Here is a 17,178-nt window from a genome sequence, read left to right as displayed (position 1 = left end):
GGGAGATGCGCCACTCCTGGGGCATCCTCGTGCCGCCAGGCAGCGTCAGACGGTGCTGGCCTGCGGCGCTGCCAGCACGGAGCTCCTCTGGGACTCGTGCAGCTCCGCCTGCTTGGCCTGCAGACAGCCCTTCAGCTGCTCCTGGAAGGGGGCGGTGGTGATGGTGTAGAGGATGGGGTTGAGGGCGCTGTTGATGGGCAGGATGAAGATGACCACCCAGGAGGTGATGGTGCCTGCGTTCCACCGACGAGGACATGGCGTTAGGCGGCCAGGGCCCTGCCTGGGGGAACCCACCCATGCCACAAAGTGGGGCAAGCCCATTTCCAGGCTCATGGCCGTGGGGGGGCTCACAACGGCAGCTCTGTGGGGAGCTGCAGGGGGCCAGGGTCCACCCCGGGATGGGCGACACTCACCCCCTGCACTCAGACACCCAACCTTGGCAGCACCCGCACCGAGGAGCCCCCACCCAGGGGCCCTGGGCCGACGGCGGTGTGCCCGGCCGGGTCCTTCACCTGGTATTTCCACCTGCAGCAGGGAGAGCAGCTTGAGGAGGAAGATGGGTATCCAGCAGAGAGCATCGGTGATGACGATGAAGAAGAAGCGCTTTGCGATGGCGACTTCCCGGGAGCAGACGCTCCTCTCGGCTGTCCTGGACGCGGTGATGTGGATGGAGTAGAACATGCCGGTGTAAGCGACGACGATGGTGATGAAAGCCGCAAGGTTCAAGCCTGGAGAGGAAGAGGTTTCTCTCCGAGCACCTCGGCTGGGTCTGTGGCGCAGCAGGACCGTTCCCACTTCCCCACTAGAGGGGGCAGAGGCAGCTCCGCAGCCTCGGCTCGCCCCAAACCTGGGCGCGCTGAGCCACCCCGCTGCCGCTGGAAGCCCGTCCTGCCCCGCTCCATCCCCGTCCCCATCCCGGTGGCCTCACCCAGGTAGATGGTGGTGGAGTAGCCCCTGGCGCTGGGCCGCTCGCCCAGGTCGGACTGCAGCGGGAAGCAAACCCCGTTCCTGCCGTAGTAGTTGCCGAAGGACTCCTTACACCACAGGGGGACGAGGCTGAGGGAGAAGCCCAGGAGCCAGATGACGGCCAGCACCGAGACGGTCTGCTTCCTGCCGGCTCTGCGGTGGCTGAACGGGAAAACGATGGAGAAGTACTTCTCCAGGGTCATGTAGGTCAGCAGCAGGACGGACACCTCGGAGGACAGCATGGCCAGGCTGCCCACCAGCTGGCACTGCAGGCTGGCCATCCAGCCCTGCGCGTGCTTGTTGTATTCGCCCGAGTACTTGAGGTCGAAGGCGCCGATGACAAAGAGGTAGATGCCCATCAGGCCGTCTGCACCTGGGGCGGAGGCAAGGCACGGTGAGAGAAAAGCTCCAGCGGGCAGCTGTAGCCCCCTCCAGTGACACCGGGGTCATGAAGCCACCGCAGAGCTGTTGCGTCTGCATGTGTTAGAAGAGCTGCCAGACGGTGCCGCGGTACCTATAAGCATGGGCAGGAGCCGAGACATGCCAGGAGCACTCCTGACATCGGCATGAAAAGAAAGGCGGGCAGCAATGGGCCCCGGCCGTGCTGGTTTGGGGTGGTGTGAGCTGGAGAGGCCCCCCCGTGCCCTCCCCACCGCTCCCAGCTCACAGCACAGGGACTTGATGGCCATGGCGTGCTGGCTGTTCTCCGTGGCGATGAGGGAGCGCATGCAGATGACGAAGAGGTTGCCGAGGCAGGTGACGCAGGCGATGACCCAGACGAAGACGCGCAGGATGATGTTGGCCAGGAGGTGCTCGAAGGAGGAGATGCCGTCGGTGTTGGGCTTGCAGCTGCGCACGTGGGGCGCGGAGCTGCAGTACTGGAACTTCTTGAAGTAGCTGCTGGGAGGAAGGGGCTGGCTGCCACCGGGCCGGCGTGCACGGCCCTGCTGCTGCAACATCCACCTCCTCCAGCCCCCCGTGGTGCTTTTCCCTGTCTGCATGGAGCAGGGCCAGCCAGACCCTCAAATCACTAGCCGCGAGCCTTGGAGCTGTCACTGACCAGGGACAGGAGGACAACAGGACAGGAGGACCCGGGAGGCCGGCACGCAGCCCTCTGCAGCAGCACCCGGGACAGGGGAAGAACATGCAGAGAGGAATAGAGCTGAACGGGGGGGTGCGGTTTGCACAGTGTCTGCAGTTTGTTTTGGACACCGAATAAGCAACAGCCCAAATCCTTTGCAAAACAGGCAGGAGGCACCCCAATGCTTTCCTGGATCGAGTGCCACACAGCCGCGCTTATATCTGTCACCGTCAGCTAATAAATAGAGAGCGGAGTGTTTTCCTCCGAGCCCCGGTTCTCACAAACATTTAAAAATCATTCCCTTGTTCAAGTCTCTCAACTTCCATTAACAGGGATTCAGATTTTTCCCCTGCATATTATTTCAGATTAATCCTTTCAAGCCTTAAAAAAGCAATCCCATACAAGCTTAGTAAAACTCCACATTAGAAAATGACTACAAAACTGCAATGCAAGGCTCGTTTCTGCTTAATTATAGATAAAAGGGGAGAAAATGATTGCTTATTAGCAAGTCAGGTAGAAAATGTACCGTATTTACAGGCCAAACAGACCAATTACAGAAAGGAAGATGTACAGTTGTCTTTCATTACAGGTACTCTAAAATGTGCATCTGGAGATAATTATTTTTTTTTTATCCTTCCAAAGCACAGCCCCAGCACTCACAGCTGGCTCCTCGGCTGTATTTCCACCACGTGTGCGGTGCCTGCCCAGCCTTCCTGCACGTCTCTGCAGTCCTTAGGCCGTTACCTTGGGCCCAGGCAAAGCACCTCTAAGGGGGCACTCGGCGCGGGGCCCGTTCACACCTCACCCGACAGAGCCCACCCCTCCCGCACCACCCGTGCAACGCACACTCAGAAGCGTGCATCGTTCCTTGATGCACGTGCACTGGGGGGCACCTCCGCAATTTGGTGTGGGATAAATGCCCCCACTGCTCCGGCAGAGGGTCCTGCACGGGGAGGTGCAGGCACAGCGTGCGCGGGAGCTTGCGGGGGCTGAAGCCGCCCGCTCAGTGCAAGGAGTGAGCTGGTGTCGTCCCCTCCACTCACATGTGGGAGAGGTTGGCCAGCCTGCGGAAGGTCAGGTTGTGGATGTTGGGGATCTCCAGCCCTTCCAAGCTCCTGCAAGACGAAAGCAGGGCAGGGGAGGCTGGGAGCTGCCGGGCTGGCCTCGGTGCTGCTGCAGGGCTGTGGATGCTGTGGGACTCACAGGGACCGCAGCTGGGGCAGGCTCTCAAACCACCCGGGGAAGATCTCGTTCAAGGGGTTGTAGGAAATATTCCTGAAAAGAAGGAAAGCTTTGATAGTTTTCCTACCTGGAAGCTATCACAGGAGCTGTAAGTCAGGACAGAGGGGGGGCTTTTCTGGCTTCTCCCCAGCACTCCCCATCCCCAGGATGGGCACACAGATGCAGAGCAGAATTGCACAGTGCCTTGCAGGGGCCGGGTGCTGGCCGCCCCCTCCCCGCGGTGGCAGGGTGCTCCGGTACTCACAGCTGCTGCAGGTCGGCCAGGCCGTTGAACAGCGATGCCGGGAGCTCATCTAGCCCGTTGCGGGACAGGTCTCTGGCAGAGCAGAGCGGTGTTTGAGAAGGCGTGAGGCCACCTGCCCGCAGGCTCTGTGCCCGCTGTGCCAGCACCACCGAGCCGCACAGGGTGGGCAGGGGGCACACGCAGCCCCCACACAGCGGGTCCTGAGCAAGGCGCCCCCAGCCTGCAGCAGCAGGCTCAGGGAACACGATGGGCGAACACTTACAGCTCCACCAGCCTGTTCAGCCTGGAAAACGTCCCGCCTTGGATCCACCTGATCTTGTTCCTGCGCAGGACCCTGAGCGAGGAGGAAGAGGAGAGCGTGGATGCAACGGAGCCTCGTGCACCCTCTGCGGGCATCACCCAGCCTCTGGGCTGGCTGGGAGCACTCAGGGTGCTCTGCTTGGGGCACATCCATGGGGTGCCCCTGGCTCCATGGAGTCCCTCCCCAGTGCCCCCTGCCCCAGCCGCCACCTCCAGCCCGTGCTCACCCAGCGCTCCGCTGCTGTGGGGCAGGGCCTGGGCCAGAGCCCAGCTCTCTGGGGCAAGGCCCCACCTCACCCAAGTCCTTAGAGAAGGGCCCACCAGAAAAACAGAAGGTGACCAGAGCTGGCTGAAGGGCTCAGAATTAAAAACTGAGGACGAGAAGTGAAAGCCTGGAGTGGTGCGCTAAGATGGAAGCACAGCTGGGCTCTGCTGAGCCCTGCCACCAACTGAGGCAGCCCACTGCGCTGCAGCGTTGGGAAATGTCTGCAGACAAAGGCCCTCGTCCTTCCAGAGGATAAAAAAATTAAATCGCTTGCTCCAGGGCACAGCCCCTCAGTCCAGTTTCTGGCTGCTCTCACTTTGGCTCTGCTGCCGCATTGTCTGTGGGATCGAACATGGAGCAAGGCGTGCGTCTGCACCGCGGTGGCCGGGAGCACCACAGCGCACAGCACAGACATGGGGGAGTCCGGCCGGGACGGCTTGTCCTGCAGAGCCCAGCACGAGCCCCTCTGCGTCTGCGGCCCCTCCTCGCCGAGCTGTCTCTGGGGCCGGTGTCACCGGCAGGGTGTGTTTACACCGTCTGTCTTTGCCCTCACTTGGGTTTCCATGGCAGTGCCACAACAGCCCTGGGAAACACGCGGCTGATCAAAGCCGAAGGGGGTTGGTTTTGGGAGGACGGAGGGAGCCGTGGGGCAGCAGCTCACCCACCTCGCTGGGGCTGCTGGCAGCTCCCACGGGAGAAGTGATGTGGGGTGGCTCCGATGACTGCTGGTGATCCCCTGGCAGGATGCTGGGGCGCCCATCTCGCTCCTGCTGCCACCACCACCCACGGCCATCGGGCGGCCCATGGGTGTGCGCAGTGCTAAACTTCCCTGGCCTGAGCTCAGCTCTCCAGGGGCCGTATCTATCTCTCTGGGAGACATACGGCCATCACACACGGCAACACCCCTGGGAGAGGCCTGGGCATTACCAAGGTGAATTCTTTTCCCCTGTCAGCCCCAGGAAGGCACCTGCATGAGGGCCTGGAGCACAGCCCAGCCCCAGCCGTGCAGCAGCGCAGGAACAGGCCCCAGGCAGGGGGGCGGTAAGCAGAGCCGCTCAGGGTTTGACACACAGAGCCAGCTCACAAAGTTTATGGCGCTCCTCAGAGATATTTTTAGGGGATTTGGATGCCAGAGGAAGGCTTTGGGCTGGCCGTGAGCCTCGTTGCTTGCACACCATGGGAAGCTTTTTCTGTGCTGTGCCCTGCCTCTGACCCTGCTCGGTTCCGGCAGCCCCAGGCTGCTGCTGACGGGGGAACTACCCTCCGGACCCAAAGCTGGACAAGGCCCTGGGGTGCCCCATCAAGTCCCTACAGAGCAGATATAAAATTCATGAAGCCGACAGCAATACAGATACAGAGCGAAACCATTCACGTGAAACGCAGCCCCTTGCCTAGCCCAGAGCAGAGGGAAAAGGAGTCCGAGCCGAGCCCCACCTGCCCCCACCCCACCAAGGGGCGTCCCCGGGCAGGCAGGGCCGTGGGGTACTCACAGCACGGTGAGCTCGCGGCACTCCTGGAACACGGCCCCATGCACCGCCCGGATCCTGTTCCCTTCCAGATCCCTGCAGGAAAGGCGATTGTGTGGCTTCCTCCCCATTGGGATGCCCCCAGGGAGCAGTGCCTGCCCCGGACCCGGCTGCCCAAGGCCAGGTACTCACAGCCAGCTCAGCTTCGGCATCTCCGCACACAGGGAGGTGTTGGGTATTTTAGCCAGGGAGTTGTTCAGCATGTACCTGCGGGGAGGGAACGGAGACAAACAGGGTCACAGCGCCGGACCCCTGCACAGGATGCACCCTGAGGGCTTTCTGCTCGTGCCTGGCCTCCCCTCAGGGCTGCTGCTCACAGCAGTACCCGGGGCGAGCTCAGGGCTGGCGGCACCTCCAGCACCCCGCTGGCTGCACCAGCTCCCCACACCCCGGCTGCGGGGCCAGCAGTGGGTCAGCCACCGCTGCCCAGGGCAAAGGGCTGGTGCACGCACCTTACCCGTGGTGCAGAGCTTCACTCGCCTTCTTTGGGATATGACAGTAATGATGTGGGTCGTACTTAGCGGCTGTGGGACAGCCTTGCTAGGGAGCTGAGGGGCATGGCCCAAGGAGAACGGTGCATGGAACCAGAGTGACCCGGGAGTGACAGGCAGCGAAGGCAGATTTATAGCACGAATTCCCTCTGGCATTTTTCTCAGCCACTTTTGCACATGCCTGCGTGCGCAGCGCTCCTTAGTGCGCTTCTTGTGACCGCAGTTTATTAGCTCGATTTGTTAAAAAAAGCAGCAGGATAAACAAGCTACGTCACCGAGGAGAGCGGCTCCCCTGCCCGCAACGTGGGAACACAGCCCGGGGGGAGCACTGCCCCACGGCCCTCTCTGGGGACAGCAGGGACGGGCGCCTGGATGCTGGGTGCCCCCCCGAGCAGCACAACACCGGGGTCCCCGCACCAGCTCCTTCACAGCCCCATATCTCTGTTCATCCTCACCTCCCTCAGCACTCGCTGTCCGTCCTCCAGCCACCTCACGGCCCCAAATCCCCAACCAGGGCCCCCACCAGCCCCGGTGGCTGCCCAGCCCCAGCCCCGCAAGTTACTTCAGTACCGCACACCCAATTTTGAAGCTTTTGCAACCAATGCCAGCAGTGATGGTGCGAGCCCATACCAGCAGCTGCGGCTGCAGCTCTGCCCTTGCAGGTGCAAGCTCAGGGAATACAGCTTGAAGCATGGTCAGATATATGTGAGTGTATATACGTGTGTGTGCTCACACACGTGTTTTTTCCAGTCTAACAGCCAAAACTTCTCCCCTTACTCTGACTCCAAGCTGCTGCCAGAGTTTCTGATCTGCACTGTGGACTGTGGAGGTGGAGAAGGTATTAAAATCATGTTAGAGTGATTGCAAAATTACTCGTATGGTGGCCAAAGCCAGTCAGTTATCCTGTACTTCCCTCTTGGAAGCGGCTGGACCTAACGAACAGCCCTTATCTCAACCTGGTGCTCAAACAGCTAGCACAAGGGGCAATACTTCAGGGCAGCACAATACCCTGCTGAACGTGGCGTCCTCAACCAGCTGCTGGAAATTGCAGCAGGGCAGGCATGTGCCCTGCAGAGTTATCCCTCGCACCCTGGGGAAGGTGAGGAAGCCACAGCACCCTTGACTTAGCCCCAAGGAAGGGGCTCAGAAGCGGAGCCTGGAGAAAGGGAGCAGGAGGACTTACAGAAAGTAGAGGGACTTCAGCCCCACAAAAGCGGCGGGGGCAATCCTGGCGATCCTGTTGTTGTCCAGCATCCTGCGGGAGGAGGAGGAGGAATGAGATGGGGCACCCACCGATGGCAAGGAAGGCAGCGGGAGGCTGCCGGCACCAGGAGCACGCCGAGCACCACGCTGTGCCCGGGGAGCTGGCTCTGTCCCTTCTGCCCTGCAGGTCCCCCAGGTGCCACCCCTGGGTGGGGGCAGCCCCCCGCATCCCATCCTGCTCCCCTGTGAATCCTGCCCCGGCTGAAGCATCGGATCCAGCTGCAGAGTCTGGAATCCTTCACAGTCAGGGTCTGTTGGATTTTTCCTCTCCTCTGCTGTGAAATAACGATAAATTAAAAGCCATCCAGGGAATTCAGGGCCGTGCTTGGCTTCTCAAAAGTCCTTTGGCTTGTTTGCGCCACAGACCACCCTCCGTGAGTCGTTCATCATTCTGTTTTCCCTCTTTGATTTAAGGAATAACTGAGCTGGTCCCATGGCAAATAAGGGGAAACCTGACGGGGAGCAGGCCTGCCCTGGTGGCTGGGCCGTCCCTGTGCACTCGGGAGGGGAATCACCTTGTAGAGCAGCCTTTAGGGATTTTTCTATGTAAAAAGATGTGTAAAAGCACATGGTCAAACAGGGCCTTCGAGAATAAGCAGGAGGGGCGGACATTAGCTGCACTTTTGGTTTGGGCACACTTTTTGAGGGGCTGGGGCTGCAAACCTCCATGTTCACTAGCGCACTGGGAGGCTCTCGTGCATTGCTCTGGAGCTGGCCCAGGTGCTGTGGGTGCCCCCGCAGCCAGCCTCGCTCTGCGCCCTGCGGCCCCCTGTGAGCCTCCAGCAAGCGATTGCATCCCACCACGGAGCCGTGAGGCCACCGTCCCCGCTCCATCTGACATCCGTAATGAGATCGTGGATGAGACCCGGCCTCATTAACCGCCCCACGAGGAACTGGTGTCACGACGCACCAGGATCACGCATCGGGGTCAGAACCAGAGGGGGCACTCACAGCCACTCGAGGTGCTGCAGGTCCTCAAAAACCCGGGGCTTCAGCTGGGAGATCTTGTTGTGGCTGAGGAACCTACAGATGAACAGAGAAGATCATTTTCCTTCTGGTACCGCTGCTAATTCACCCAGGTTTTGCTAAAGCTGCTCCTCCCAAGGAGCCTGTGTGCCCCCCACTGTCAGTATCCACGGCTCCTCTCCCTTCACATCTCTGATTAGGGGCCCTGGATCAGGCAGGCAAACACGGGGAGGGGAAGGGAGTGATGTGTGGGATGTGCTGGTGCCTCTGCCCTGCCCCACATTTACCCACCTACTCCAGTTTAAAGCAGGCTTGGTACTGATTCTTGCAGGAGCAAGTACTCCAAGAGCCGGACTGGAGCCGGCTGTGCTGCGAGCCTCGCGTGCCAAGCGGAGCAGAGGCCAGCCTCCGTCCCACGGATTTCCTCCCCAGGGCCTCATAACGCAGGAACTCTTACTTACAACATTTTGAGCTGAGAAAGTCCAGCGAACGCTTTGGGTGAGATCATACAGATCTTGTTGTTTTGCAAAAATCTATTAAAAAATGGAACAGAGAAACAGATTGGAAAAGAAACACTTTCTAGGGGTCTCAGCCTGGAAAAGCATTACAGGGCTTGCACGGAGGGACCGACGGCGTCATTACTCCTCCAGCTCCAGGGCTGGGCAGCCTCGAGCACAGAGACCAAGTGGTGGAGACGAAGAAAGGCTGAGAAGTGCCTGGGCTAACACGGAGCCACAGCACAGCCCTGAGCAAAGCCACCCTGACACGTGCACGCTCCTGTTCCCTGTGCTGCCCCTGCTGCTGCCGACCCGCACGGCCGCTGCTCGCCCCGTTTGGTGCAGCAGGGTACAGAGGGGTGATACTCACAGCTTCTTCAGCCTCCTGTACCTGGTGAACTGATTGTCCAGCAGAGAGTGGATTTTATTTTTCTTCAGGTCCCTAACAGGAAAACAGGAAGAGGGAAGGAGGGAGGGAGGAAAATAAATAAAGAAACCAAATTCTGAGGCCAGAGAACCTTTATCACAGGAGGATGGGGTAGCCAAGGCCCTCCTTCTCCTGTGCAATACAAATGAGATGCAAGGCAGCTGCTGTTCGTTAACACAACACCGCTAATTGCTCTCCCAATCTGCAAGAATTATTTGCCATGGATGAGTTTTTTCAGGCTCTCCTTCCCCTCCTAGCCCTTACTTTGTGTGTGTGACAAGCAGCTGGGGCTTGCCAACCTCCAGCCTAGCAGCAGCACAGAGCAGCCAGCAGCCGCCTCTCCCAGCTCCGTGCGGTCTGGGGGTGCTGCAGGCAGACAAATCCCTGTGACAGGGGGCTGCTGGCCCTGGGGGGCCACGGGTTCCCTTGGGGGAAAGGGGAAGAACATGTCCCACCGCTACTCACAGCCTCGTCACGTTGGGGGAGACCCAGGGCACAGCGCTGAGGTCCTGCGCAGTGCAGTCTACTGCCTGGCCCCAGCACCGGCACCGCTCCGGGAACAGCTCCAGCGCTGCGGGCAAGCAGAGGGGGGTGTGCTGAGGGGGCAAAGGGGCCACACAGCAAGGGGGGGATGCCCGCACCCCAAACAGGTGGCTTACAGCAGGGGTCTGCCTCATCTTCCACTGCCGTGCCGCTGCTGTGCGTGGCCAGCTTGTCGCCCAGGACCCACAGCCAGCCGGTGTTGTCCACTGCGGGCGGGGAGCGCCGTTAGGGCACGGGGAAGGGGCCCGGCACCATCCCCTCCACCCGGCAGCTCGGGATGCCCGGCCTGAGCGGCCTTCCTGGTGCCTGAGCTGGCATCTGGGCAGAGCAAAAAGCCGGCAACATCGGGACAGGGTGCGGGGACGGATGAAACCAGGACCCGGATGATCTTCTACATGGGGCACGCGTGGCCACGGTGCCTGGGTGGATTACGCGTGCCAGAGCCGGGAAGCAGCTGGATAAAGAAGCAGGCCCAGGGCTCCCCCCACTGCCGCTGCTCCCGGGGATGGACCCAGCTGTGCCCTAATGCCCTCAGGGTCCTGGATCCTGGCATTCCCAGGTCCAGGGGGTTATTCCCACCGAGGGCATCCCCCCTTCCTAGGGACTCGCTAATTACCGCAGTTCTCCTCATCGGCTCCGTTGTCGCAGTCGTCCACCCCGTTGCAGTGCAGGGCCTGGGGCAGGCACACGGAGAGGTTGCCGCAGGGAAACTGCCCCAGGGGACATGCATGCCTGTCCCTGGGGTGCGTCACAAGCGGTTCTGCCAAAGGAAGAGGAGGTGCTCAGCGCTCCCCTTGGGCAGCACCTGAGCTCCTGGGGCCATGTCCTGCTTTGTGCCCATGCTGTCCCCTGCCACCCGTGAGCCCTCCACCACCAGCACCCCACAAAGGGCTCTGGCCTCTGTGGGGCATCCCCCAACACCCACAGCAGATGCAGGCAGATATTCTCATAACAGGTTAAAGCCCAGCTGCCCCATCCCAGCTCCATCGCAGGGTGTGAGGCTGTCCTGGCAGCTCGGGCTCCCCTTCTGCCCGGCCCTTTCTGTCAGAGCCATCCCGATCCCCAGCTCAGGGCCCCGTTCATTAATACCCTGCGATTATCCGTGGCAGAGGCATGCCTCAGATCCAGCTAAATGTTTCCACACGCCGCTTTGATCAGGCCTGGGGAAGTGGCAGCAGTCAGCACCAGGAGGGACTAGGGCTGCGTGGAGGGGCCCGGCTTGTCGCTCAAGATTTTCTTCAGCTGCCAGCCTATTACTGGCTAATGGGGCGTGCTGGAATTAAAAGCACTTTGCTCTCTCGCACACACACCTCATTAGCCATCCCATCAGCAGCACTGTGGTGTGACGTGGAGGTGGATGTGACTCAGAGCATCACACATCCACGTGCCTGCCCGTGGCAGACGGGTGGTTTTGGGGCTGGTGCCCCGGCACGGCACCGGGGCGGGCAGGGCCGAGGTTGGCACGGGCACGGCACCGGCAGCTGTGGTGAAAGCAGCCTGTGGCTGAGCTGGCGGTGCCAGCGATGCCTTTGGACTCCCCAGGCTGAACTTCTGCTCTGAGCACACATCCTGGCACCCCTCACCAGCCCCATTTACACCTGGACCCAAGCAGGAGATGGGGACAGCCGCGTCCCAGCTGCAGCCGTGCAGCAGGCAGACAGCTCAGCACCGGCCCCAGGGCACCTCCTCTCCCTCTCTCCCCCAGCTTCTGCACGTCGATTTGCATTGCTGGCTGTGCTGATCTGATTGCACGTTGCAAACCGTTTCTTTTCTCGGAGACACGGAGTCCTTCCTGCCCAGAAATGCCTGCGTGTGGCACAGCAATTGAAAGCAGACTGGAAGTGGCTGAAAGCACCCCTGCCGGCTGCCTGTCTCTTCCCAAATGTCTGCCATACGAGACAAAGGAGGCCTGGGCTGCGGCCGGAGAGCAATGCAGAGTGACGGGGAATGGATCTGAGAGACGGAGAAATCTGGAGAAGGCACAGAGAGCCGCTGGGGCCGGTCTCGCCACGGGCCGTGCGCTGTGCGGCTCTGAGCGGGGCTGGGCACAGCGGTGCCGTGCCTCTGCCTCTGCTGAGATTGCCACCAGGCACCCCTAATGGGCAGAGCAGTCTGTGTAAATTCATCCAGCATTTTCTAAAATTCAGCATCTTTTGCCGAAATTCCTTCATTCTCTCTCTCTCTCTTTTTTTTTTTTTTTTTTTGTAGAGCACACTGGAGACTGCTGTTTTGGAAGTGCCTCCTTTGACTAGTCTTTTTGCAAACTGAGAAGTAATTTTAGGTTTTTATAAATGCTTGTGGCTATACTTCTGTGTTAGGCACGTCTAAACCCACGGTTCTACTGCAGAGCGTTGCAACGCATAACGAATGTCAGATGGAATCACCGTCTGCCCGAAACTTTAAAAAACGCATCTTGTATTAAATGTTGCAAAAATGTTATCACTGAAAATTTGTTTATGCGTGATCATCTGTTCCTGTAGCTGGGAGCAAACCCATCTATTTTCTGCTGATAACACAGCACAAGCAAGATGAAACCGTGGCAAAAAGATCAGCAGAGCTGGGGGAGGGCCGCAGCCCTTCCCTTCCCAGTCTGCACCCACGACCCCAAGTTTGTTTCTAGCGGATCTGTCGAATGTTAATGCTTCAATAAAAGAGTTTTATTTATTTACCCCATGCTGGCAGATCACACCCAATGATAAAAGTATGCACGAAAAGCTAACCAAAATGGCAGTTGTGTCAAAACGACAGACCGGGAGGGCTGTTACTTTTTCTCGCAGCACCCCAGCAGTGCCGCAGCCATGTCTCCTCGCAGCGTCCTGCATGTGGAAAGCATGGGCAAAATGTTGTGCTTGGTGCGATGGCCACCCTGCCATCCGAGTGGCTCCAGAGGGTGCTTATCCGCACGGTGATAGGTGCCTTATGTAGGTGAAGATGAAGACAAATACAATCTCCTCCTGTAGAGAGAGGGCAAGTGGCAGACAAAGGGACAAGGATGACCGTCCCCACGGAGAGGTGAGCATTTCACCTCCCCCCTAACCGGCCTGATGCTTCCTCATAAACTTGTAAGGAAAACTTGTCTCCTTAGGAGAGCATTTGGGGTGATGAAAGAGTAAGAAAAATGCAAAGCAGGAGGGAGAGGGACGGTGCAAGACCCCTGATTCTTGTTCTGCTGCAGCCCCGCAGGGGAAAGCATCTCCCTTATCCTTGCCAGGCTCTGCAGATGGAAACCGATCTGACTCCTGAGCCCTGAGCTCAAGGCCCTACTGATGGATGTTTTCCTGTCTTGGTTCCATTTCTGGACATCCAGGGAGGTCCTCTGCTGCTTGCTGCTCCATCACGCAAGTTTCTGGCTGTTTTCTTGGTCTGAATTTATGTAGGACCCGCAGAAGGTAATGGGAACCTTTCCAGGGCCTCAAGGTCCCCATTGCAGAGAGCCTGTCTGCATATGGAGCTATGTAAATACCGAGAGGGGAGAGTTTATACATATATATATTTATATACATAAGCAGAGGCAGATGCAATTTCTCTGGAAATGAGCCCAAGTCGCAGGGTCCCAGCCAAGCCCCCAGCCCCAGGACCTGGTTCTGCATCAACCCCCCTGGGGCTGGGGGCAGCCGGCGGGGAAACAATGCGGGGTGGGAAAGAAAGTGAAATAAATATATAAATAAATAGAAGCCAGAGGAAAAGTGGGTCCTCAGGTAAGGCAGAACGCTGAGGCCGTTGGGGGGCTGCGCATCCCGCAGCACAAACCAACCCCTCCGAGCCCTGCAGCACAGCCCGTGCCCGCCGCCTGCCCGGCTCTGCCCGGCTGGGAAGCAGCCAGCAGCGAGAGGAAGTGGCCAGATTTAGCTGGGATTAAGTCTGGCATCTGCTGAGTTTTCGTGAGGGCCACCCAGGATTGTAAACGAAGCCCACGCATCGCCCATAAAATAGCCGTGACCGAAATAAACGCGGAGCTGGGGAGCAGGGAGCGCTGCTGCTGGGGGACCTGGCCCCGGCCCCAAACCTGGCCCCGGGCTCGGTCCCCCCCGCAGACCCCAAGGCCCTGTCCTAAGCCTGCGGCCGCATCACGGGGACCTTCTCGCAGCTTTTGCTGGGCTTCAGAGGGAGTGTGAGGGCGGCACGAAATGAGAGCAGCGAGGTCTGGTCTGTTGGAGGCTTTCCACCGGAGAGCCATCTCCTTTCAAACCCAGATCAGAGCAGACCGAAGCAGATCTGCTTCCCCTGCACACGGGCTCCATTTCCCCAGCCAGTTCAACAAACGCATCTCCAGAAAGTGAACTCTCCAGAAACCAGCACACGCAGCAGAGCATGCCTTGTGTCCACATTACCTCTGCCTGCAAATAAACCCACACATAGTTTTTGCCAGCCAATTTCTGCCAGCAGAGTTTAGGACATGGCCTGAGGGCAGCACACCTCCCGTCCCACTCCCTTTTAGTGCCCCAGCTCTCTGTCCGTGCCGCAGGGTCTGCCCAGGGCTGCAGACCCCTCCCTACACCCAGCAGGAGCACACCCAGCTTGTGCTGCACCCGAAGCAGAGGACCTTAGGGGCGATGCCAATAATTACCTGCTTGGCTGGGGAGAGGGGCTTAGCACCCCCCCGGGGCCAGCAGGGAAGGAGCAGCTTGCATTGACACTGGCAAAAGCAAAGCACAGCAAATCAGACTCAAACAGAAGCACCTCAGAACTCCTGGCTTTTTGTCATACACCTCCCAGCTTCCAGCACAAAGTTTTTAATTTGCATCTGGTTTGCCACCCCCCCCTCCCCTTTCAGACCACAGCCCTGGTGCTGCATCTGCTCCCACGCCGCTCCGGTGCTGCCTTTCCCTGCCCCTGACTAAAAGGCAGAGCCACGACCTGTGATTATCAGTGGGCTCGGAGGCAGCAGCAAAGTCCGGAGAGCAGCGTTAGCAGGTCTGCAGAAAGCTCTCCTCGGGCACCAGCAATTTTTCTCCAAGCAGCACGGTGTTCTGGGGCAGCGAGCACCACTGCGCCGTGTGCCAGGACATGTATCAAATCCCAGCACAAAATTCCCTGTGAACCCCTCGCCAAGAGCTCAGCCGGGCGGCCTGCCACCACCCCCCCAGCTCTGACTGACCTGCGGGGACACCCACTTACTCGTAACGGCACAGAAGAGTGGCGGCAGGATGAGCAGGAGCAGCTTCATCCCAGCTTGTCCCGGTGCTGCGGGCGGCAGGTTGAGCGCTGCTGGGCTGCCGGAGGCAGGGAGGAGGAGGCGAGGGGACGGGGACGCTGCCGATCCTCGATCCTCTCCTGCGAGCACACAGCAGCACCCACGGCTCCCAGGCTCGTGGGCGCCGGCACTGGGGACGCTGCACGTCCTCACTGCTGGCAAGGCGTCAGCTGTGCTGACCCCCGCGTCCCGGGAGGCTGGGCGCAGGGCGCAGGGTGCAGGGCGCAGGGTGCAGGGGGAGGCAGGGTGCACGAGCAGCCCGAGCGCATCTGCAGCTCTTTGCAGCCTGACGCCGTTCTCTGGCCAACAGAAGGCAGCGAGAGGACGCTCATGAGGAGGGAAGCAGCGAGAGGAACGGACACGGTCCTTGCCGGGGGGGGGCCGCAGCCCTCGGCCCGTGCTCCCCGGCCCTGGGGCAGCCTGGAGCCGAGCTGTGCCCCCGCCTGGGGCACCCAACACGGGGTGCGAGCCCCAAGGCAGCCCGGGGCCAGCCTGGGGAGAGAGGAGGAGGCTGAGGGGGCTGAGGGGGCTGCTCCCTCCCCGACGGGGTCCCCTGCTGGGTTTGCAGCCCGTGCTGGTGCCCAGCCCTGTCCGGTGGCAGGATGGGTGCTCCGGTGGGGGCAGGACAGCCCCGTGCCCCACGGCACTGCCTGGGAGGTGGGAAGGGCGTCCATCGGGGACCCCACCTGGCACCAGACCTCGCTGCATCGGGGTCACTGCTGCCCCTTCCTCAGCCCGTTGTTGAGGGCTGGGAGGCCCCAGGGAGCAGCAGTGGGAGCCGCAGGAGGACAGCCCCACAGACAAGGCAGCTTTGCCAGCCCAAATTCAGTGAGACCTTTGGGAAGAGGGGGGCGTAATTGGGATTTCACAGCTGGGGCAGCGGGAGGGGGGGGAGCGAGGTGGTCCTGATTAGAGAGCAGACTCCTACCACGGCTTTGATCTCCGTGCTAAGTTCCCCAAACCATCTGCACTGTGAATACAGCTCTCCTTCCAGTCTCCTTTTCCCAGCACTTCCAACTGCTTGTTACGGGTCCAGAAAAATCTGTAAAAATTAACCCCTGCTGCTGGAAAGTGAATTTTTAGTCAGGACACAGGACCTGCTCTCCCACCTGCTCGTCCCCATGCCATCAGTGTGGGACTAACTGATGCCCTGAGGAGGAGGAAGGTCCCAGGGCCCCGGGGGACCTGCAGGGCCCCCCCGCTGGGACCAGCTCGGAAGGGACATGGCCACCAGGTGACATTGTTCTGACACCAGGACACCGAGCTACATGCTCCCTGACCCGGCCGGGACACGTCCACCAGGAGATGTGCCCCATTCCTGTGTCACCAGCAGCAGAGCTTGAGGAAGGGACCCCGAAACCCGCTGCCCCCTGCCCCTTGTCCCCGCAGGGATTTGGCCCCTTCTGTGGTGCTAACTTACAGACCTAAGGGCATTTTGAGGCCGATAGCCAGAGAGAGTGGGGCTGGTGGGGGAAAAGGAATCAAAGAGAAGCAAAATATTTCTTTTTTCTCTCTCTTTTTTTCAGAGAAAGAAAGGAGCTGCTTGGAAAACAGTTCTGTGCATGCCAGTCCTAGGCTGCCTGCAGAGGTCTGCAATGCTGCTGAAGTCTGAAGCCCTGACTTTGGTCCCAAGGGCTGGCTGGGGGCTTGGTGATGGAACCAAAGGCACTTTTCTGCCCTGATGTCCAAACGGGGGCATTTGCTGCTGGGTGCCAGGGCGCCAGATGGCGGTGACTGCAAAAGCCACACACCTGCAGCCAGGGGAAAAATCAAAGCTTGCAAATGAAAACGTTTCAGGGCCTGACAAAATTCCCCTGTGCTTTCGCTTAGCTGTGGCAGTGGCAAAGGCTGCCCCGGTCGCATGGGAGGCAGTCCCAAAGCGAGGAATTCCTGAGCCTCACAGCACACAGAAACCCTGAGAGAGCAACTGGAGAGGCTGGGCAAAGACGGGAGAGGCCTCATCTGCAAAAATGATGGCAAACAATTCCAGTCGTCTTCTCCCGTGGTCTTCCAGGCTGTCAGCATCTTCCCACCAAGTCTGTATTTCTTAGCCTGAGCTTTGCTAATGGGCCAAAAAATTTTGCCTCACACCCTTTGGCAGCAATCCTTGTCCAGCTCTCGGGGACGTGCCTCCAAGTAACCGCTGAGTGATGTATGGGCACTGGAGGCTTCA

The 17,178-nt window shown here is 59.7% G+C and overlaps 1 protein-coding gene across 1 annotated transcript; it reads right to left on the bottom strand.

The window, feature by feature from the left end:
- Window positions 1–45: 45 nt before the first annotated feature.
- Window positions 46–14,978, bottom strand: LOC118245410 (relaxin receptor 1-like). Its single transcript, XM_035541603.1, has 18 exons — window positions 14,930–14,978; window positions 10,428–10,571; window positions 9,928–10,017; window positions 9,734–9,839; window positions 9,212–9,283; window positions 8,806–8,877; window positions 8,330–8,401; window positions 7,299–7,370; window positions 5,757–5,831; window positions 5,589–5,660; window positions 3,796–3,867; window positions 3,534–3,605; window positions 3,251–3,322; window positions 3,091–3,162; window positions 1,634–1,863; window positions 929–1,339; window positions 513–728; window positions 46–233 (listed from the first exon to the last, which is right to left on the bottom strand). The coding sequence occupies exons 1-18, from the start codon at window positions 14,976–14,978 to the stop codon at window positions 46–48; spliced, it is 2,157 nt and encodes a 718-aa protein (XP_035397496.1).
- Between the last annotated feature and the right edge of the window lie 2,200 nt (window positions 14,979–17,178).

The sequence above is a fragment of the Cygnus atratus genome, chromosome 13 (genome assembly GCF_013377495.2).
Source record: "Cygnus atratus isolate AKBS03 ecotype Queensland, Australia chromosome 13, CAtr_DNAZoo_HiC_assembly, whole genome shotgun sequence".
Classification (NCBI taxonomy): domain Eukaryota; kingdom Metazoa; phylum Chordata; class Aves; order Anseriformes; family Anatidae; genus Cygnus; species Cygnus atratus.
Note: the sequence above shows the minus strand (reverse complement) of the source record. Positions and strands in the feature narration are given on the sequence as shown.